General features: G+C 43.6%; 1 protein-coding gene across 1 annotated transcript in view; it reads left to right on the top strand.

Annotated features, from left to right (window-relative positions):
* Window positions 1-23,519, top strand: part of EFCAB14 (EF-hand calcium binding domain 14) — a 29,528-nt gene that overhangs the window by 727 nt on the left and 5,282 nt on the right. Inside the window, exons 2-10 of the mRNA XM_075935921.1 lie at window positions 2,999-3,147; window positions 8,082-8,227; window positions 11,438-11,536; window positions 15,441-15,551; window positions 16,567-16,668; window positions 17,609-17,800; window positions 20,475-20,561; window positions 22,215-22,326; window positions 23,227-23,358. Of these exons, the coding sequence (XP_075792036.1) occupies window positions 2,999-3,147; window positions 8,082-8,227; window positions 11,438-11,536; window positions 15,441-15,551; window positions 16,567-16,668; window positions 17,609-17,800; window positions 20,475-20,561; window positions 22,215-22,326; window positions 23,227-23,358 (1,130 nt within the window). The remainder of the gene's footprint in view (window positions 1-2,998; window positions 3,148-8,081; window positions 8,228-11,437; window positions 11,537-15,440; window positions 15,552-16,566; window positions 16,669-17,608; window positions 17,801-20,474; window positions 20,562-22,214; window positions 22,327-23,226; window positions 23,359-23,519) is intronic.

The raw sequence follows: 23,519 nt of genomic DNA, 5'->3' as shown, positions 1-23,519 counted from the left end.
GGGGAGAGCCCCATGGAGGGGGATGGGAGCAGGATACTGAAAGCCCTGGGAGGGATGGGGGAGAGTGGAGGGAGATGGGGAGAGCCCCATGGAGAGGGATGGGGGAGCGAGAGGGGAACAAGGAGAGTCTGGGGAGGGGAAGGGGAGTGGGAGCAGGATGCTGAAAGCCCTGAGGGGGGACGGGGAAAGTCTGGGGGGGAGGGAGGTAGAGGGGGATGGGGACAGCCCTGGTGGGTAGGATCGAAGGGAGAGGGAGCGAGTTGGGGGGGAAGGGGAGAGTGGGAGCAGGATGCAGAGAACCCTGGAGGGGGATGGGGAGAGCCCGGGGGGCGGGGGGGAGAGGAGAGTGGGGAGCATTTGGGGGGCAGGAGCAAGGGTACATGTTGGACAGAGCAGCGGGGGAGTTGCAGTGTGGTTGGTGCAGGGGAACAGGTGATGAGCTGGTGTGATATGGGGGCTGAGGGTTATTTTGGATGCTCTACATTGATTGTGGAAAGGGAGAAGGGTCATAAGCAGCTTAAGAAATGGTGTCATGGAATGGATGTAAGGGAGCTATGAACTGGAAGTGCAATTTGGGAGGGGATCAAGGTTCTGGGCAGTAGTGTAGGAAAGGTGTAATAAGGGAGCTGGAAGATACAGGATGGGAGGGGAATGATTATGGGCTGTGAGGGTAATTTAGCCACCTAGTTTTCTCAGGTTCTGACATGGGGGAGGGGGGGAATAACCCTTGAAGATAAACAGGGTTTTAGATGCTGCTTTGTTGACACACTGTTGTTGCCCTACTGATTTTGTTGTCCCGGTTTCCTGATTCTAATTACTTCTATTTTATGTTCTGCTTTGCACCAATGATTTCAAGTTTATACGTTTCCTTTCCCTAATAAACCTGGGTGCCCCTTGACTCCTTGGTTTCAGCCTCTTCTTCACTTCTTTTCCCTTTTATGAAACAAACACAAAAAATCTTAATTTTAAGCAGCATGTGAGCTGACATCTGGCTCGTAACATACTTCAGATAAAGCTCTGACACTGACGCCTCTTTTTAGTTTAAATTTACATCCAAGATAACACTGCCACTGCCTTTTTCTCATTTTTAAAAACCGTTTATCTTCTTCGTGGAATCTGACACATCTGCAGTAGTCAGATTAGTCACACACCTAGTTATCTGGTTTCTAGATGAATTGATTCCCTAGTATCAGAAGAGGTTTGTCTTTCTGTGTTTCCAATGCACCAAACATTGTAGTTGTAGACACCGCTTTTGTTGATGCTTTGGGACTGATCGTCTCTCTTCTTCTAAGGAAAAAGGTCCTCTGTCTTTTGTTGGTTGTCTTCATCCAAAAAGCAATGGATGACCACAGTAGCTAACCATAAGAATGGCCATACTGGGTCAGACCAAAGGTCTGTCAACAGTGGCCAGTACCAAATGCCCCGGGGGGGGGAATCACAACAGGTAATCCTCACGTGATCCCTCCCCCGTCACCCACTTCCAGAGTAACAGAGGCTAGGGATACCGTTCCACAGAGGCTAGGGATACCGTTCTGAATCATACAGGATTGTTACCAGCTAGCCCGATGACAATATCTTGGTTACAAATGGATCCTTCAGTCTTCAAAAGTAACTCATTTAATATATCAGTATGTTTAGAATTTTGTATTTTGCAAAGGTCGGTGAGGGCTAGGGATGTTAAAATGCTTGTAACTGCCTAACCATATAACACCTGAAAATGTCCGTGGTTGCATTCGGGGCGGCAGCCAGCTCCCCTGGAGCCAGCTTTGCCACCTCCATGGTCCCATAAAGTTTGTTGACAGCTACCAGTCCTGACTTTCGGTATTCTGTGCTGTTACTTAGTTCTATTTTACCCCAAATTTTTTCTAAAGAGCCCAGTAAGCAGTGTAAGTGTTGGTAATACAGATGACACTAAACTTCTCAAGACTGTTAAGACCAAAGCAGACTGTGAAAAGCTTCAAAAGGATCTCTCAAATGTAGGTGATTGGGCAACAAAATGGCAAATATTGATAAATCCAAAGCAATGCATATTGGAAAACATGGGGACTAAATTAGCTATCACTATTCAAGAGAGATTTTGGGCTTGTTATGGATAGTTCCTTGAAAACATCCACTCAATGTGCAGCAGCAGTCAAAAAAGCAAACAGAATGTTAAGAATCATTGAAAAAGGAATAGAGAGTAAGACAGAATATTTTATTGCCTCTACAAATCCTACAGTTTGAGTACTGCTTGCAGATGTGGATACTTAGCATTTGAAAAAGTTCAGAAAAGGGCAACAAAAATGTTTAGTACTGTAGTTTGGAATGGGTGCCACATGAAGGAGAGATTAAAAAGACTTCAGCTTGGAAAAGAGGAGACTGGGGGGAGTGGGGATATGATACATCTATAAAATCAAGACAGGTGTGGAGAAAAGGAATAAGGAGAAGTTATTTACTTGTTCAGAAAATGTAAGAAATAGGGGGTCAGCAAATGAAATTATTAGGTAGCAAGTTTAAAACAAACAAAAGGAAGTTTTTATTCGTGCAATGCGCAGTCAACCTTGTGGGACTCCTTGCCAGGGGTTATGGTAAGGACCAGGAATTTAACAGGGTTCAAAAAAGAATTGGATAAATTCATGGAGGATAGGTCCATTAATCCTTATGAGCCAGGATGGGTAGGAATGGTGTCTCTAGCCTTTGTCAGAGGTTAGGAATGGATGGCTGGTGGGATCACTTGATGATTACCTGTTCTGTTCATTCCCTCTGGTTCACCTGGCTTGGCCTCTGTTGAAAGACAGGATATTTGGCTAGATGGACTTTGGGTTTGACCCAGTATGGCCATTCTTACGCTGCTAGACAATACTGATCTCCCGTAGTTTGGCAAATTCTCTGGTTCGTCACCGGTCATGTCCCGAAGGTGCTGAACTAGAGAGGTTGAACCTGTAGATCTTCTTACATTTAGAATATAGCTACACATGTCCCATTGCAGATTCATGACTGATTTTTATTCTTCACTCAGGGGAGAATACCTACGATGCTGCAAGTTCTGTTACCCGCTATGTGCTTTTGTCATTCTGGCTGCTTGTGTGGTAGCTTGTGTTGGCTTAGTATGGATGCAGGTGGCCCTCAAGGAAGATCTGGATGCATTAAAGGAAAAAATTCGAACTAGTAAGTACATCAGCCTTTCTTAAACTGAATAACTTAGCTGTTCTTTACCCCCTTATCTGTTGGGGGAAGATAAGCTGTGCATACTGTAACATACTGTCTTGTGCTTCGGATTGCCACAAGACACAATCTGGATAGTCAAGACCAGAACCTCAGCTGTCTACTTGTTTTTATAGAGATTTGTATACATCTTTCTTAGAACCAATTTCACATTTTGTTTGTCAAAAAACCCAAGAGGTGTATGGTCTTTCTCTTCGGATCAGTGTGATTGCAGCGCACTTTAAGAAAAAAATGAAACTTTCCAAGTACAGGCTGGACCTCTCTGGTCAGACACCCTCCGGATCTGAGCAGTCCCAATCCAGAGAGTTTGCTGGGCCAGAGGAGGTCAATGCTGGCCACCAGCCCCACTCTCGGGTTCCCCTCCAGGCTGAGGTGCCCCACAGCCACTGGCATGGCTGGGGCTCCCCGGAGCCTGGGTTCCCTGCCCTAAGGCTGCTGGGGCTCCTCAGTCACTAGAGGCCCAGCCTCAGCCGGCCCATCCAGAACTCCTCAGCTACTGCAGGATTCCTGTCTGACTCCTGCTCCTGGTGTCCGGGGCTCTTTAGTCCAGCAACATCCATGGTTCTGCTGGACCACAGATGTTACCAGACCAGAGAGTCCTGGATTTGAGAGCTCCAACCTATAGTCTTAAGAGATTTTGACACCTTTCATTAAAATTAATGGATGATGTGTGAAAATCCATTTGGCTGCTTTCAGAAAATTCAACTTCTTTTCATGTTTTTGAATGTTACAATTTATGTGCTGCTATAGTACAACATGGCTATTGCTGTATATCTTTTTAAAATCTGTAATTAATTACTTTCATTTGAAATTGCTCGCTTCTGGATTCATTTTTCTCGTTACTTATTTTCATCTCTTGCACTTAAACTGATATTCAGTTGATAATTCTGTATTACAGGGATTTAGGTTTATATGAGGCATTCTGCTTTTTAATATGAATCTTGCTTTGTTCACTCATACAAGGTTGAGGCAGCTGCAGCAGATCATATCCCTGTACATAGACCTCCCTCAAACAATTAAGCTTGTCCACCCCTGAAGGGACATTGTATAAAAACCCTCACTTGGCAAGAAACACAAACCTGTCTTGTTACTGTTAATTTGTATTACAGTAGTGCCTCCAGTTCCCAGCCAAGTACTGGGCCATATTGTGCTAGGCACAATGTACAGAAACACAGAAGACAGTCCCTTTCTCCAAGAGCTAGCAGTTTAAATAGACAAGACCTGTGGAAATTCTGGGAGGAGAAACATTATACCCATTTTGCAAGTGGCATAGAGGTGCACTGGCAAGTTTGGGAATTGAACACAGATATTCTGAGTTTCTGCACAGCTGTAATTACAAGACCATGTTTCCTTTTTTTTCCTCATTGTTATTCCTATTATACATTCCTGATGTTGCATTGGGAGTATGCTCAGTAAATTGCTTCTGATGATGAAAATAATTTCTGCTTTGCTTTTGTTATAGTTGCTCAAAATATGTATTTCTCTCTATGTTCTTGCAACATAAACATAATCCATTAATTGGTGTTTTTCTTTTGGTTTAAATGGTAGGTGGGGAATTTTTATTATAATTGAGCTTTCTGTTCTTGATTTCTGAGCCAGCTTTGTGTAGGAGAAAAGATTTCACTTATTGAGAAAATTCTATGATGCAAAGAAAATTCAAATTCTTAACTTAAAATAGATTTTTTTAATCTGACTTTTCACTAAAGAAACGAAGTTGGTGAGGTAAATCTTCTGTTGATGTGAGAGACAGGCTTTCGAACTACACAGAACTCTTCTACAAGTCTGGGAAAGGTACTCTGAGCACCACAGCTAAATACAAGGAATCTGTGCCACCTTGTATTTACCTGTGATGTCCAAAGTGACTTTCCTGGATGCGAGAGACAGACTTTCAAACAATGCAGAAGTCTTTTCAAGCAATGCAGAGCTGCTTAAGCCCCAAGCACTGACAGTTCCTCTTCCCTGCTGCAGGGCAGAAGCCCCAAGCGCCAATGGCTTGACTCCTTTCCCCAGCCTGTGTGCTGCAGGGCTGACCTTCATCCCTTGTAGTGGGTAGAGTGGGTGGGGAGCCACCAACACTCAGAACTTCAGTCGCGGGAGCTCTGAGCGTTGGCAGAAGTTCTGAGTGTTGGCAGCTCTTTCTCCTATTCCTCGCTGCGGGGCTGAAGCCCTGAGCACCAGTGCCTCCCTTGGTGTGCTGTATTTGGCATAGGGAAATATGGTCACCCTAATTACGTCATGTATTTTCCTTGCCAAGCCTTATAAAGTCAGTGGGAGGAGTAGTTCACTTAACTTCCTTTGGGCTCCTTTAAAAACCCTCCTGTTAAATACTAAATTAAAAGTAGCTTTCTTGATAGCATAAATCCACAAGACTCGTTATATTATTCTTTCTTTAAAGGTGTGCTGTTAAATTTTTTAAATAGTTCTCTTAGGCAAGGAATTTTCTGTTCACCAACTTGTTTTACAAATGGACTTTTAGTGTATAGATACTAGGGATTTAAGCAACTAATCAACTCGTTGCTCCCCCCCCCGCCTCCCCCGGCTGCCTCTACCAGAAAGAGGCAGCAAGTGGGGTGGGAAAAGAGGAGGGAGTGCTGTGGGGAGTCAGCTTAAAAGTCAGTTCCCCCCCAGCTCCATCCCTGCTGGGGCTCTGGTGCATTTCAAAGCGGAAGCACCGCATGGAGCCTGGGGCCAGCGGGGAACTCCTTGCTGGCCCCGGGTTCCATGCAGCATTTCAATCTTTGAAATGCACAGTACATTTCAAAGGTGGAACACAGGCGGCACTTCCGCCTTTGAAATGTAGCAGCAGTCGGGCGGGCTCTTGCTACATTTCAAAGCGGAAGCGCCTTTATTGATTAATTGAATCGTTGATGGAAATTCCATCAACTATTCCATTAGTTGATTAATCTAATTTTAACATCCTAATAGGTACATGCATTTTTGTACAGGGAACTTACTCTGTTCAGTACTGTTAACTAGGGATGTTAAAATGTATGTCATTAAGTAACCGTGTAACCACTGAAAATGTCAGTACAGGCAGTCCCCGGGTTACGTACAAGATAGGGACTGTAGGTTTGTTCTGAAGTTGAATTTGTATGTAAGTCAGAACTGGCGTCCAGATTCAGCCGCTGTTGAAACTGACCAGCAGCTGCTGAATCGGACACGCCTGGGGCAGAGCAGCTGGAGTGCTGCTGGGTTGGTCTGGTAGCGCCGACCCTTGGCGCGGCAGGACCAACCCGGCAGCACCCCAGCTGCGTTTGGGGACGCCTAGGGCAGAGCAGCTGGGTGCTGCTGGGTTGGTCCCGCAGCGCCGCTCCTCGGTGCTATTGGACCAACCCGGCAGCACCCCAGCTGCTCTGTCCCAGGCATCCCCAAGTCAGCTGCTGCTGAAACTGATCAGCGGCTGATTCCAGGAAGCCCGGGGCAAAGCATCTCTGCCTCGGGCTTCCTGTAGTCAGCCGCTGGTCAGTTTCAGCAGCGGCTGACTTGGGGACGCCTGGGGCAGAGCAGCTGGGGTGCTGCTGGGTTGGTCCAGTAGCGCCCGTGTCTTCCACGGCGAGAAAAGCCGCTCCTTGTCTCCATGGTCTGCTGGGGGGGGGGGGGGGCTAGCTCCGCGTCTCCCTGGTCTGCTGGGGGCGGCGACAGTGGGGGAGGCACCCTGCACTAGCTGCGCCGCCCCCCCCCCCCCAGTTCGTAACTAGGGGTCCGACTTAAGTCGGACTGACGTAACCCGGGGCCTGCTTGTAGTTACATGCGGGAAGGGGGCAGCACTTGGCTCCCCGTGAGCCGGTGCATGCGGGGAATCAGTTTTTAAGCCAGTTCTCCTCACATACTAACTCCCGCCTGCTACTCCACACTGCTACCTCTGATACAGAGGCAGCAGCATGGGGTGGCAGGCGGCGCCACGGGAGCCAGTGTGAAACCATGAACAGTAACCGATAAGGCTTATCAGGTAGCTGTTTACATGGTTACACTTTTACATCCCTACTCTTAAATTGGTTAAACACTGGAATAAATTGCCCAGGGAGGTTGTGGAATCTCCATCACTGGAGATATTTAAGAGCAGGTTAGACAGACACCTGTCAGGGATGATGTAGGTGGTGCTTGGTCCTGCCTTGAGGGCAGGGGACTGGACTTCAACTCTTGAGGTCCCTTACAGTTCTAATGTTCTATGATTCTCAGTTCCTTCAAGTGATATGAAATTATCCTAATCTCTTTGGAATATTCTTTATAGCCTGCAGTCACTGTGTATGTTTCATATGCTTCTACTGTGAAGGTACCATTCCTGGCCATTCTCATCATTTAGTCATTTTGCATTTTTTTCTTTATTGCATCAGTTTTTGTCTATGCTTCCAACTATGATGTAATAATAAAATAGTGCAAAATAATTGCACTAACTGAAGAGATTCTGAAGATTATCAGAATACTATCTGAAGATTATCCATAATAAGCTCTTTAGATAAGTTGACTATTTCTAAAATAGCTTTAGAAAGAAAGTAATTGTGACGTGCCAAACCTTGTAGACTCTGTAATGTTGTATTTTCCAAGCCTTAGGTGTTGCATACAGTTGGTCTAAGACCTATCAATTTACATCAGCATTCTATTTCTGAAACAGGTAGTCCTCTGGCACTTGGGACACTAACAAATAGTACCATGAACTTTTGTGGGGAAAAAAACCCTTCTTCAGATGATCTTGAGTGGAGAGAAACTTTTTCTGAGTTGATTCTGAATATATGAGAATAACACAGCAGAGAAAATTATTTGGAATGTTTCCCAGTTACTGTAGTTGTCACTGATTGCAACTTGTGTTTTTGTCTTGTGTAATGTTCATATGTTAGTCTGTTTTGCTAGATTATTCAATTATTTGTCCCTTTTTTTAGTGGAATCTAATCAAAAATCATCATTCCAAGAGATTCCCAAATTAAATGAAGATCTGCTTGATAAGCAAAAGCATCTTGAGAAAATAGAGACTGGCGACATGGGCTTAAATAAAATTTGGATAAATATCACTGAGATCAATAAACAGGTAATAAGAACATGTTTAATGTTGAAAAATACTAGGGCCTGGTGCCCTCTGCTCACTAGGCTCGCTCTCCCCCCTTCTCCCCCCCCAATCTTTGGAGGTAGGCAGGCCCGACTCTCTCCCCCCCGGCTGCTGGGGAGGGCCAGGGTTGCACCAGTCCTAGCCTCCTCCCTCCCTGCCTCAGATGCAGCTAGCCCTAGCCTCTCATCTCTGTCTCTCTCCCCCACCCCTCCAGTCTCGTATCTCCTCCCTCTCAGCCCCTCCATCCCGCACTGGGCGCAGCCAGCCCCGGCCTCTCCACCACCCCACGAGGGGAGAGGTTGCATGGCTCTGGTTGCTGGACCAAGGAAGGAGGAGACAAGGTGGCTGAGGGTGGAGAGAGGGGCTGTGGGACACAGAGTAACATCATGTTGTCACTCTTGTCCCACAGGAAAGGTTTTTTTTATATATACAGGCAGTCCCCGGGTTACGTACAAGATAGGGACTGTAGGTTTGTTCTTAAGTTGAATCTGTATGTAAGTCGGAACTGGTACATATTGTAGGGGAAACTCTAGCCAAACATTTCTCCAGAGCTCAGTTTTATTCTCCCACACCTCACTTCCCTCAGTCCTTTATTCTCAAGCTGAGGTGTCTGCTGAGAAAAGCCGCTCCGCGTCTCCCTGGTCTGCTGGGGGGGAGGTGCTAGCTTTGCGTCTCCCTGGTCTGCTGGGGGGAAGCAGCTAGTGCGGGGTTGCCTCACCCCGTTTGTAAGTAGGGATTCGATGTAAGTCGGATCCATGTAACCCGAGGACTGCCTGTATAGACAGAGTTGTTGAGAAATATTTTCAGTGTTTTAAAGCAGCTCTGCCTTCTGGACTTTACTGTGTGTTTACACTTGGCATGAAAGTAGGAATGAAAATGAGCTCTCTGATACTTACAAACATGCTAGCAACCACTTCTCTAAAGACTTAGGATGAAGTTATGTAGATGTAAGTTGAAATTTCCAAAGCTGACCAAGGGATTCATATATAACTCCCTGGGTTTTTTGTGGCACATGTACAGCAAAGTGCCCTAGGTAGTTTTGAATATTTCTAACATAGTACATTACAATGGATTAGAAATAGTGACTGAATATCATTCATCTGGGAGAAAAAGATTTAAAGGAGGTGTCTTAAAATTGACATTGATTCATCTTTGGGTAAGTCTGTACTACACCCCTCTGTCGGCAGAGGGATGTAAATCAGACACATCAAAAGTACAAATGAAGCCGGGACTTAAATATCCCGTGCTTCATTTGCATGATGGCGGCCGCCACTTTTTTTGAAACGGGGCTTTTCGGGGGAAAAAATGACAGTCTAGATGGGGCATTTTCAACAGAAATGACCTTTTCGAAAGATCCTGTACTCTTCATTTTTTGAGGTACAGGATCTTTCATTTTTTGAGGAGTACAGGATATTTTGAAACAGGGCATTTCGGTCGAAAATGCCCCGTCTAAACTGTCGGGTTTTTTCGAAAAGCCCCGTTTCGGAAAAAAGCGGCGGCTGCCTTTATACAGATGAAGCTTCATTTGCACTTTTGATGTGTCTAATTTACATCCCTCTGCCGATAGAGGGGTGTCGTTTAGACACACCCTTTATGACAGAGATAATTCTCTTGTCCCTAAATACCTAACATGAGGCAGCCCCATGTCTTAGGAGGCTGTTGGAGGTGGAAATTAGCATTCCTAATTGCATCAAAAGCCTTGAGTGTGGGGGAAGGTGGAAGAGAAACCACAATCTATTTCTAGTTTATCATATTGCAAAGGCAAATAAAAAACTCATTGCCTCTGTTAGCATGAAACATACTAAAAAAAAGCCTTTGTCAGATTCTCAGCAGGAATAAATTGTAGTTCCATTGAAGTCAATGACACTAAGCAACTTTATATGAGATGAGGATCTGAGCCTTTGAGTTTTATCTAATTTTAATTATAACTTATTAATTAAAACTGGCAAATAAGAATCTTAGTGAAGATAAAGGTGCTTTGTGCTGGGAAGATAAAGATTTAGATTCAGTCTATGGAATTAATTGTTTTCAAAATGAATTTAACATTGGCTAAAGTCATCATTTTGAGTCAGATTTTTAGATGTATTTGGGGTGCCTAAAATTCTTATAGTGCCTACTGGGATCTTTAACATTTTAAATATCCATCTAGACTCTTTTATCTGTATCCCTCCACACCTAAATACCTTCAGATCTGACCCTTTGGCACTAATCATTTCCAAGTTTTCAGTTATTTTATAGCTGGCCACTTAAGGCTAGTTTGACATACTGACTTCCCACTTGGAGACACACAAGGGCTTTACTTCATTTACAACACAACCAGCCATAGCTAAACCAATATCTGAGCCTTTCCTGGGCTTGGGAAGATAGTTTTACAGGACTAGGTTGAGTTTATCTAACAACTAGATTGTGAAATTGAAGGACTTTGTCCCATGTTCACTTAAACTGTAGAGCAGTGTAAACTGGTTTTTAATGACATATTAAGCAAGTGAGTACCACTGGATATTTTTACTTGCTAATTGGAAACTTTGTATCTTGCATAGATGATATTTTATTAGCCCATTTGAATAATTTAATCTTTTCAGTGACTCAGCAGCTTCATTGTTTGTAACTAATTTTTGAGCTGAATTATTTTGCACAAATTCTTAGTTCCACTTTCATAACATAATTTTCACATTGGGGTCTTCCCACTGCCCCATCAGTCCTTCGACTGCCCCACCAGGGGCTAGAGCACACAAAATCTACTAGGCTGGGCCTCCCCAAGACTCTGGTGTGGGGAGAAGAATATGAGGAATGTCTTTCTCCTTCTCAGACAGGCCACATCAGTGAGGGGTTTTTTGTTGTTGTTTTTTTACTTCTCGCTTGTTTGCAGCCCTGACCCAGAAAAGGTTTCCAACCCCTGCTCTAAAGTTTGTGGTAAATGCTTTCCTGTGACTTGCAGGGCCCAAGCTGATTAAATTCTTGCTTTTTGTTTTATGTGAAGACATTAATAGTTCTAGAAACATCTGCATCCACTGGTAGTGAAGACTGATTGTGCTAGGGATTGTGTGCACTTCCAAGAAAAACACATGGCTTCAAGAAGTTGCTTATGTTTATCAGTCACAAATTAAAGTAACAGTCATGGGAGGTAGGGGCAGATCAAGAACTTGCTGTGTTTACTAATTTTTATTTCAAGGTATTTTTCTCTGTTTTTAGATATTGTTTTTGACATCGGTAGTAAATCACCTCAAAGCCAACATCAAGTCAGCTTCTGATTTGATAACTCTTCCTGTTACTGTAGAGGAACTTCAGAAGGTAATTATTATAAATGTGGCTTTTGGTCAACATGTGACTAACTATAAACTGTAGCTGATTGCAGAAACATTTGGAAACTAGTCAAACACCAGTCATTACCAAAATCTTTTCAAATCTTATGCCTCTGACAGTGGTTTTCAAACTTTTTTTCTCATGCCCCAGTTGAAGAATATTGTTGATGCCTGTGACCCAAGATAATTTGAGTAGAGTGCGGGCTCTGGGGTGGGCTTGAGGGTGAGAGCTTTGAGGTGGAGGAGGGGGCTCTGGCTTTGGGGTCAGAGCTGGGGCAGGAGGGACTTACTTGAGCAGCTCCCGATCAGCGGTGCAACTGGAGTGCTAAGGCAGCTTCCTGCCTCTCCTGGCACTGCAGTTCATGCTGCACCCCAGAAGCAGCCAATGAGAGTGCGGAGCTAGTGCCTGGAACAGTGTGTGGAGCCCTGTACATCTCCCCCCCTCCCCTCCACACACACCTAGGAGTTGGGCCTCCTGCCAACTGCTTCTAGGGCACAGAACAGGCAGGTACCCTGCACCCTCACTGGTCACCTGATCCTCCTACAGCAAGGAGACCCAGTGCCTGACATTCTATGACCCAGTACTAAGTCGCGACCCGTAGTTGGAAAAGCACTGCTCTATGCAATACTGTTAGCGTGTGTTCATTTCAGTGGAGCATCTTGTGTGTCATTTGCAGTGATCCTTACTTAATGCAAACTAGAATGATGGATAGAGTTCTCTAGACAAATTTTAATTGGTAACAAGAAATATATCTCCCATGAAACGGTACATCCTTATGTTGATTTTATATATATTGCCTTGCTTTTGGGTTGATAATCTTCCTCTATTCACATCGGATGCACATGGAATGCTTGGCTTTATTTTATAAGCCTTAAAACCCTAATTCAGTATTTCATTTAGCTTGCTTTGGTAGCAAATGGAAACAGATCCTTTTTTTAGAAAGCCTTCCTACATTTCAGAAATAACGGGGAAATGCAGAAACTTGGTGAGTCATTTATCCAATAGACTGAAGCAACAATTTAGGAGCATTCAGGGTACTGTACTTTCAGTATATGAATAGTGAAATTTATTATGAAAATTGGTTAGTGCACATACACTAATCAGAATTTCTAACTTACCTATCTGCCATTTTGTCAATGGGTTTTATAAAGCTATTAGCTGTCAAAATTAAAATTGATGAGTAAAAGTGTCTTTGGAATTATACAAGGCAAATTTGCACTGCTTTTAACTCTTTAAAAGTAACAAGCACGTACCACTGTTGTGGTCAGAGTTCCTGTGGAGCAGGGTTCAGCATGTAGAGAGTATTTCCAAACAATTGATAAGCTCTTGAAAGACTAGCTAGATCTGTGATGTCCAACACACTAGCTGCATATGGCCATTTGGCTGGTTGAGTGTAGCTAGTTGGCTTACAAAATTATTTACACTTTCAGAATAGTGTGGCTAGTTGGCTATATAGCAGCTACTGCTTCAGAACTGATTGGGCACTATGGAACTAGATGGAAGCCAGTGTAACTACATGGACTTCAGTAATGATTTTGCTGGCAGTTTCTATGGCTCACCCCTTACCTGAACTTTCTTTCAGTAGGAGCGGTCTTGTTCTCTGGGTTAGTTTTTCGACGGTCTGCATTGGCCGTTGTTTTTATAATTAAATATTTATAGTACGGGAATACCTACAGGCTACAAATGAGCTGAAACCCCATCGTGCTGATAGTATCTAACTGGTGGTTCTACAGTCTATAGACACAAGAGTGAAAGTCAGAGATGGGGATACAACATACAAGGAAAATAATAAAATAAGGAATTGGCACGGCATGGTTGGTTGGTTACATTGATGGGGCTGTTTTTAATTGACGCTAGAGACTAAGTGTAGGGAATGGGAAAGGAGAAGAGAAGAATATTCATGGCTTGTTACCTGTTTTGCCATGATTAGGAGGCTGTTTTGTAGATGTTATATCAAAGGTAGGTCTTAAAGTAATTTTCCAGGAGCCCGGGGGCCGCACCTAATTTGTATAAAGCAGAAGATTGCAGCCTCCCCAGATTTCCTATTGCTGTCACCACCAACTTCAAAATAAAACTGTGGTCTGTAGGGCTTACAGGTTCCAGCATGCAAAGGCTGAATTTCATACAGAAACAAGTAATCTTTGGCCACATCTCTCTAAAATTGAAGGCCTAGCGTACGGTACTGTGAAATTTTAGAAGCTGAACTGGGCTTGTGGATGGCACTATTTCCAACCCTAAGCAAAAGTGTTAGAAGTAGTGGCATCTATTTTCCATCTTCTCCCAGATATCGTCTGGTTTGCGCCCTTACATTTGGTTTCTGTAGTGCAGTGGAAGTAAAGCTGGGATCATGTCAGCAAGTACGTTATGCCTCTGCTTAAAAAAAATAAAGTTGAGTGCTGGAAAACACTACAGGGAGTTGTTAAAACATGTTTAAATAGTTTTTAGGTTGGACAACTAGAAAAGTGGTGAAATTTTAACCTAGAAGCTTGGTGTTCTTCACCTCTTGCTGTGCGTACATTGCAGCACATTAGCTCACTCGAGATTGCAACGGTAATTCGGTAGTAAGATAGTTTTTGAATGCTCTTGTGGAATAGAAGTGCATATGTGGAGCTTCTTAATTTTGTATTTGGGGGTTGCCTTGTTTGGTAGGGAAACTGCTACTATCCCCTGAACTGGATTTAAGAATATTGCTAAGCTGCTTCCTCTGCTTTCAGAGACATTAACTGCAATAATGGGGAGCCTATTTTATACTGTGAAACAAGCCTGAAGAATACTTTCACTGTATCAGGGTTCCTCCTGCAGAAGGGCAAGTGGTAAAGACATTGTTGCTTTGCAGAACAGCTGGGGTCCTGATTTTCATAAGAGTGGAGAGGATGTCTACTGTGTACTTGTACTGGTATTTATTTACAAGAGGAGGAAATGGAGGGAGTGTGCTTATCCCTATTTGGGTTGGACAAGAAAGTGGATTTGCATAGCTTATGTTCATACTGATGGTGGAGGAGAAGTGTTAAAATGGAACAGACAGTTGAGGGGTATGCTTATATTGCAGTAGCACCTAAAAACCCCAGTTGAGTATCAGGATTTCACTGTGCTAGACACTGTACAAACATAAAACAGCTCCTTAGGGAAGGGCCTTACAATCTATGTAAGATAAGAGACAGCAGGTGACTGCAGAAGGCTGTGTACAAGGAAACTAACTGGTGAACTGCTCATTATCAAAAGCAGTGGACTCAGCACACTTGTTGATTCACCATTGCCAAGTTTCCTGAGAGTGGAAGGAGGATAATGAGGTGCCTTAGTGGATGTTTATGGGAAGCTTCTCCAATGCATGAGGAGCTACCTGGGAGAAACATGAAGATGCTTATTTGTAAATAAAACAATGGGTGATAAACACTAGGGTCATTGGCAGAATGGAGATGGGGCAACATCTTAATAGAGTACGAGGGAGAAAAGGCCATGGTGGGGCTTAAAAGCCAAGATTAGTGGTTCATATTTAGTGTAAGGATGCTGACATTAAAACTTCACACAACAAAATTACACATCACTTTTCATGTAAGTACCGTTGAACAGCCCAAGAATACTTAGATAGCTGAGGAGGACCATGTCCTGTATATCCCCTTAAGTTATCCAGGTGAAAAGTGAAAGAAAGCATGTGCATGGAGGTTATGTTCATCTTCCTGGTTTGCATCAAAACATTTTGAGCAAAGAATAAGGATAGAATGATGGCTGTGCACTGTAGACGCACATCCGAATCCTTCAGTTCATCACGTCCACAGGTTTCTGGCAATCTGGCTGCATGGCGTTTCGTTAACAAAAGATTGGTTTGCAAATCAGTCTTTCCGATTCTGCAGTTGAGCATAGCTGGAATTTATGGGGCTATTTCTGTTTCCAGAGCGTAGCTACCATAGGTAGTACTCTAACCAGTGTTGCCCATGATGTTGAGGCTATGCAGACGGCAATGGAAGAACACAAGAAAATCACAGAGAGACTCCAGAATGACATGGTAAGGACAATTCCGATTGAAGAATTAAATATTAGCTAAATAATGTGTAGTAAAGCTTAATGTGAACTATACGAAGTGCTGTGTAACCTGGAAAATAATGAATATTTAAAGATCTCTGCAAGATGCTAGCTGGTATAATATAATAGCTAATAGTCTTCATATGGCACCCACTGTGCAGAAATCAGAGCATATTTCCTTGAAGCCAAAATCTCTGTTCCCTCCATAGGTTTGCAAGACCAGAAATACCAGTTATCTATTGTGTAGGTGTGAAGTCTCAGCAAGGCTCTATTCCACCAACATGCTGCAGAGTACAGTTTGTTGTGGCTCTCTGCACAACAACTTAAGAACAAGGGTGGGAGGGATTGTGGTGGTGCTGGGCGTGTGCTGCGATGAATGAGCCTCTAGTCCAAATCAAGAGGCATACACTGGAAATACAGGTTCACTAATATCAGCTGAAACTCTAAAGGTTCAACTATCTGAAATCTCAATTTATTGTTAACGTTCAGTCTTCCTGCCACAGTGGGAATGGATGTTTGTAAACTAACTTCTCCTGCTATGGCAGGAAACACTTCAGAAACACCATAATGCTAATTGATTTGTTCAATTCTGCCAATCCTGTTTTTGTTTTATAGTAGGGTTAACTCTCCAACACTGACAACCAGCAGTTCTTTGTGCTATGTATTGGAAAATCATTGGCGCTGATTCTAATAAACTATGCAGTTTGGTCTTAATTTTTGTTAACTGAAGTATGTGTGTGAAAGGGAAAATTGCTAATATATGGCCACTGTTTTAATTAAACTTCAGTCTGGACGCTACCTGTTTGATAAAATAGAAGTTGTGCATTTTGTACTAGTATACTTAATATTGCACGCACAAGCAACATATGGTTCAAAATGTGTAACTTGCCAATAGTTTAGTAAAATTTTGGAAGTTATGTCTACAGTCTTTGACTAGCCTCAAGTTACATTGACAAATATTTTTCTGCATCTATGAAACTTCTGCTTCTTTTTGTCAGAATGAATACACCAAAGGAAATGTCGAAAAACAGTTGTCTTCACTTTCCGGCACTGTCAGTCCAAGAATTACCAATAGAAATCAGACCGAGAATTGTACACAGGTATTTCTTGCTTTGCCATTACATGCCAGCAAACCTTGCAACTAGTACAAATACAATTGATATTTTCCCTTGTGCTCTTCAATATTGTAGTACATTATTGTTAAGTATGTTCATGTCAAGATTGAATTTTAATAGAATCCATGTGAGCCAAATGCTGGATTGTAATGATACTCCTGTAATGTTTTCCCATAGTAGTGTTTCTGCATGTAACTCTAGGTGGATTTTTATAGTGCCTCCTAAAATGGCATTTTTCATAGCTTTACTAGGAATACAGTGCAAGACAGTGGACTGCGAAGGCTTAGTAACTGGTGGTTGAAAAAAGTTAGGTGTAGCTTGTAGTAGAAGTATGACTAATGATTTGAAATAGAACCTGGCTGTAATGTCAGGTACTTGCCTGTCAGCTTGAGCAAAAGAGGGAGAGGCAGGTGGTGAGTCATTTTGAAGGTGGTAAAGTACAGAAATAGGGCTTAGAAAAAAGTGATTTGTACATATGATTAGACAGAAATAGCAGGAGTGGGAGGGAAATTAGTGTGTGTATTTTTAATACAAACGATGCCAACTTCAACTATGAGCATTGTCTGTGTTTTTGGCTAACACAAGTAATTGGTATTGTGCCTAAGGATTTGCGTTGAAACATTAGGTCAATGGATCCTTCAGCTAACACCATGATGCCTGTTATAATCAGAGTATTCATTGGCAGCAATGAGTTTTAGCAGTAGGAAATCGCATTTTCAAACAAAGGCTAAAGTGACTCATTCTAGCCTTCCTCCCTGTCAGGCAGTTCCAACTACAAAGCAGTGTGGGTGGTTCTGAGGCCCTTCAGAGAAGGATACTTGGTTGAATTGAGCCAGTCTCTGTTTCCTTAACTGAAATAATGCTGTGGCTGTGTTTCTGAACAGTCATAGTTGGATAACACTACTCGCTCTCTTTTTTATTTCAGGATAATCTGTTCCTGCATGCCATGGTAGAAGAGATAAATGCTTCCTTAGTGGTGTATCAGAAGCTCAATGATCTAAAGCTTCTAAGTGTGGATACAGCAATCAGTAATATAAGTCGAAGGGTTACATTGTTAGAAAACCATGTGGCTGCCATGAATACGTTGGAAAGCAGAGAGAATTTGTCTACTAGTGTGGTAAGTGGTCAGTGACCATGTGTGCCTGCTTGCCTTGAGAAGGGTACTTAAGTGGCTGAGGGTGCTTTCTGTGCAGCAGTTCCAGTCTGCAAGAGGCTAAGGCGGCCTTTGGCTACACTGGGCATGGCCTAATCCAGCAAAGTGTGGGTCAGGACTAGTGATCCCTCTAAGATTTTCCATCCATGAGCGGAGTGCGTTTTGTCTTGTGCACCAATATTGAGATCGTGTGCGCTTGTTCGGATGGGTGCCACTGTAGCACCCAAATTAATAATACATATCTTATATCTTATAAACCTTTCCCCTTTCCCCTCTGCTGACATGTCTCCCACCCTGTCCTTGCTCCATCTGCTCCCTGGTGCCTATTGCTGCCCCTCGCCACCCACCTTCCTCTGCTGTCCTAGCTCTTTCCCTTCTTACTCTCCTCAGCCCTCCCCATCCTCTCTGACTCCTGCACCTGTCCTTCCCTCCCACCCCCATGTCTACCCCTCCTCTGACCCCACTCTGATCATCTGTAGCTGCCTCCCCAATCCCCTCACGTAACACCTCCGGCCACCCACCTGCCCTGCCTCTCTCTGCTGCCTGTCCCTCCACTCTCCTCTCTGTGTCTGCCCTTCTGCTTCACCCCCCCAATCCCTTGGCACCTGCACCTTTCCTTAACCCCTGCATCCTTCTGGTGCTGCCTCCTTCTCTCACTGCCCCTGCCCTCCCAACACCCGCCCCCCTTGCCCTCTTTCTCTCTGGTGCCCACCCCCTCATCACCCTCTGCCCTAGTTCTCCTCACGCCCCTCTGCTCCCTCACACGACTTGTTCCTTCCCCTGCCTTCCTTGTGCCCGTCTCTCCTTTCAAACCCTCTTCTCCCCTGTCACCCACTCCTCCCCTCTCCTCTTCCTTCCTATTGCCCCTCCCCTTTCTTCTTCTTGTGTAACCCTGTCCCCTCCCTTTTCCTAGCCCCACTGGCACCTTCCCATTCCCTGCCCCACTCCTCCTGCCCTTTCCCCTCATTGTCTTCTCTTCTCCCCCTGGCATTTGTCTCTCCTCCACCCTTCCCCTTGGTGCCTTCCCCTTTCTTCTCCTGCCCTGCCCTCCTCCTCTCCCCTCAGCACAAGCCCCTTCCTTTTTGCACCCCAGCTTCCACTTCGTTCTCCTTCTGCGCCTTCCCTCACCTTCTGCCTTCCTGACACCTGCACCACTCAATCCTCTCTAGGCCCCCTGGTACCAGGGTGGGGCAGGATGGCGGGAGGTTGCCCTGTGGGCTGGGGCTGGATCTGGGGCCGAAGTGCTATTTTTAGTACCCTGGCACCAACCCAGGAGCAGCTGCACCATGGCCCCAACTCCAGTCCCGGCACACTGGGCAGCTGCCCGCCACGCAGTCCAGCTTCGGGAGCGGCTGGAGTCAGGGTTGCATGACGTTTTGTGGGGCCAGGACCCCACAGTATTAAAAATAGCACCAGAGCCATAGCTCCAGTCCTGGTACATGGGGCGTGGTCATGTGGCGGGCACCTGCCTCGTGTGCCGGGACTAGAGCCGAGACCATGGTGCAGCTGCTCCTGGGCCGGGGCATAGTGCAATTTTTAACATTGTGGCCGTGACTCAAACTCTGGCAGCCACCACAGCTCTGGGGAAGGGCTGAAGCTAAGGCCAGGGCCACATGGTGACTGTCCAGCTGCTCCTAGGGCAGAGCAGCCGCCCGCCACTGTGCAGCTCTGCTAAGGAGGTGGGTGGGAGTCAAATTGTTGGTGAGCGCCCACGCAGGCATGCATCGTAAAGGGAACTATGGTGGGGGGGTTATGACCCCATTACGAAGCTGGCATTAAAATTGCTGGAGCTAAGGGCTGAAGCCAAATTCAAAGGGCTTCAAGTCTGGGTGATGGGGCTCAGGTTACAGCCACCCCACTTGGGGCTAAAGACCTTCGATAGGCCCCCCAGATATGCACTCCCAGTGCAGTGGAACTTGGGCTCTTATTTGGGCCCCCCCTCCCCTCCCGGTTCCAGGCCGCTCTAGTAATTTTTGTTGCCAGAAGAGGTCATGATGCAATGACATTTGAGAGCTACTGGGTAACTTAAAGGAAAAGTGTCAAGCTGATGCTTTGAGAGGTTTCATACTTGATTTAAAAGGAAGTTGGACATTTCAGCTGCTGTTGAGATCTTAAGTGGCAACCTTAAAAATGTTGGCATGTTGAAACTGAGACAATTCTTCCACCAACCTATTAAAATCTAGGCCATTCTGGGTATGCTGCTATCTTGGACTGCCTCTGTGATAGGGTTTCCAAGTGTAAGGGATATGCTGATGGAACACTGTGTAAGAATTTCATTATATAAATCTCATTAACATTTAAGGCGTACAAATAAATTTGTGCTGAAATTAATTTTTAAGACTATATAAGGTAAGACTTCCAATGCCATATTTGTTCTTTTCATTTAAATATATTACTTAATCCAATTTTCGCCTGCAGGGTCTTAGTTATTTGTTGGAAGGCAGAAGAAGTTGCCAAATCCATGCAGGAAATTCTTCAGAAATATGTTTCACATAGTGTGATCATGAGAATTAACCTCTTAATATTAATGTGGTTCTGTATTTGTTGTAAATTTGATTCTATTTTTACTACTACATGCATGGAGGAAGCCAACTTCATAATGGAAGACTTTAAGCAAATGTCTTTCCTTTTTCTTCAGGTGAGTAATATAACTACCTCCCCAAAGGTGGAAAGCCAAGATCAACCAGAGAATGCAACTGGGGCAGAAAAAGCACTGAATATAAAGGTAAACAGAGAAATCTAAAATCATGTTGATGAGTAGATCATGCAATTAGTCATTTCCAATCATATTTATTTGGGTCAGTCAGATACTAATTATATTTTCAAAGACAATGAAGTAGCAAAGTAACTTTCCCACAACATTGTATGAGCAAAAAAAGATTTATGATGGAACAAAATTAGTAATAGGGTCAGACTCTGTCATCTTGAAATCTATGAAAGTGTGCACATGATTCAAGCTGCAGGATCCAGATGCCCAGTAACTACATCTCCCTCTGCAACTTGCAAGGTAGCTGCACTCAACAGGAATATTGCAACTTGAGGAGACTCAGAGGAGCCAGAGACTTGGCAGACAGCCTTTGGCACATCAACATTTTACTAATAGAGAGCAGGACAAACATGGCATGTTTTATGGCTCAGCAAAAACCTTCCCTCAAGTAACAAACTCGAAAGACTAAGTGGGAGCATCTCTAATAGACAAACAAAACAACACTCTGATTATGCAGCAAGAGCTGAACTGTGGAGGCTGGGGAGTTATTTCTGGAAAAGAGTTCATTCCTTTGTGTCCAGTATATAAACGGTGAAGGGTGCATAGATGCACAAGAAATGCTTGTGCACTGGTTTAAAAAACAACAAGCCTGTAATATTCGGAGTGGTATTTGCTATAGAACAAATGCCTTCAGTAACCATGTTTTTGTAACTCTTGTGTAATCTTGATTTATATGCCCAGTCTGTGAGATAAGGGCCAGAGAATGGATAGACTGAGCAAAAAGTGTGAAGGGGAGAGTGTGGTAAAATTTAAAAGGGGTTTAGATCAGTGTTCCCTGTAAGATGAGTGCTTGGGTGGCCACCCAGGAGAGATTCAGTGTGCCCACAGCCAGTAAGATGTGTTTCTTTTGGTAGTGCACATCTGCATTTGCCTAGGTGCACATAACATTTATTCTGCACATGATTAGAAAAAATAGAGGGAATGCTGTTGTAGATGGCTGAAATAATTCCTAAGACATCCTAAGATTCAGTGAGTTGATTTAACTTATGAACAAGATCTCAAGTTCAGTTGTGCGTGTGGTGGTTGGATTTTAGTACATGGCTTAAATCCTATGTTCATTGTAAGAAAATTAACAAAATAGGTCCCATGTGACAAATGAACTCTCTCTAAAAGGTTTTTCAGTTCATTTGACAGGAATTTGGTAATTTATAACTTCTGAATCCCACCACGACAATCAGCGATGCATGAGCACTTATAAAATAAGCAGTTGAAACCTTCCTGTGCAGCTCAACTAATGTGTCAAAAGCTTGCTCCATGGCACATTGGGAAAATGTAGTAAACAAAGATTTTAGTCCACATTAGACACTTTACATTTAGATACATAATAGTAGTAAATAAAGATTGATTTTGTTTAGAAATAGATAATGTAAGAAGTATTTTTTGCCTGTTCTTTTAGATCCAAGTTCTGGTATTAGAGCCTGTGTAGTACTTAGATGGAATATAATTCCCTGAAATTTTTTGTTCCCTCTTAACTAAAACTTCCTTGTCCTGGAAACACACACAGCCTCTCAGAAGTATACAGCTCTGTTGTAAAGTGAATTCTCTCTACTTGCTGTGCTGTACTTGCCGAAGAAAGGTTGTTCTTAAGAAATATTTTCCTGTTTTGTGCAGACAATAGAACACGTAGATTCTCAGGTATCAAAACTAAGAGAGAAGCTTCAGCTGATCAATGCTCTCACAAATAAGCCAGAAAATGAAAAACTTCTTGAGGCATCAAAAAGAGGTGAGACTATTGTGTAGTAATGTCATGTAAATCTGAAAGATTACTTTATAGTTCAAAAAATAAGTAGCAAAGGTGAATAATTAATATTTTCTTACTATATTAGTCAAAGACCATGTGTTGTTTAAAATAATAAGAATTTGATGGTACTAAAACAGAGAGCTCTTGCTTCGAGTTCAAAATATAATGTGGAGAAATTAAATGAGGTTTCCCCACCATGCTTAGAAGAACCCCCTAAACTTATGCCGTGTCTCATTTCCATTTATGTAAGTAAATATATAGGACCTTATTCGCATAGAATGAAATGTTGCTTAGTAGTCTTAGTGCCATGAAGTCATTTTAATATTAATTGGTGCTTAGTAGCCAAATTAAGTGTACTGCTCTTTCCAGTCCTCCAAACATGTATGTCAAATGGCCACTCTCTACTGTAGTTGAATCTTGCTAATTCTCATTTGCATAATTGGTAAACTTGGTAGTTCCTTCCCAAAAAAAGAGGATTTTCTCTCACCAGAAAGAGAGAAGAGCAACAGTGAGATCTGCATAGGAATTAGGAAAATGGCCTATCTCCAAAAAATGTAGCACCTCATGATGCAGACGAAGGTGCAAGAAACCCTGAAGTGGACAATTATGGTTTCTAGCCTAGGGGTGTTAAAATGTGTGTGTTCAAATAAATTACTTGCTTGCCCCTCCTGCAGTCTCCCACACCCTCGCTCCCATACTGCTGCCTCTGCCTCATTCGCTGCCCAGGCTCATTGGTTAACTGTGTTCACGGCTACACTTTCAAATCCCTAATCTAGCCATTAGGAAACTTTGTTCTTTAGCCCCTCAGCTAGAGAACTGCTTATGCCCTGAAGTGCAGTCAAACTGCAAGCATTTATAACACTTGTGTAAAATTTTTAACAGCTGGGAAAATGCAGACTGCTACATCAAAGCCTCCAAATCTTCCAAAACTTGCATCAAGATCGGTTGGAGGCAACATGGAGAGAAATGGACACCCAAGACGCTTGTCGTTACCAGGAATTGCCACCATAAAAGGTAAATCTTGGCCTGCATGTTTGATTTTCATAAACACTTCCTGTACACGCAGACTAACAGACCGTGCATAGTTGTATAATATCGCTCGGACTGAACGTGGGAGTTGTTCATGAAAGGGAACCTATAGAACAGGGCTGGGCAAGATGTGGCCCATGAACTGG

Source organism: Pelodiscus sinensis, chromosome 9, assembly GCF_049634645.1.
Source record: "Pelodiscus sinensis isolate JC-2024 chromosome 9, ASM4963464v1, whole genome shotgun sequence".
NCBI classification, from domain to species: domain Eukaryota; kingdom Metazoa; phylum Chordata; order Testudines; family Trionychidae; genus Pelodiscus; species Pelodiscus sinensis.
The sequence above is the reverse complement of the archived record's forward strand: the minus strand, read 5'-3'. Positions and strand labels throughout refer to the sequence as shown.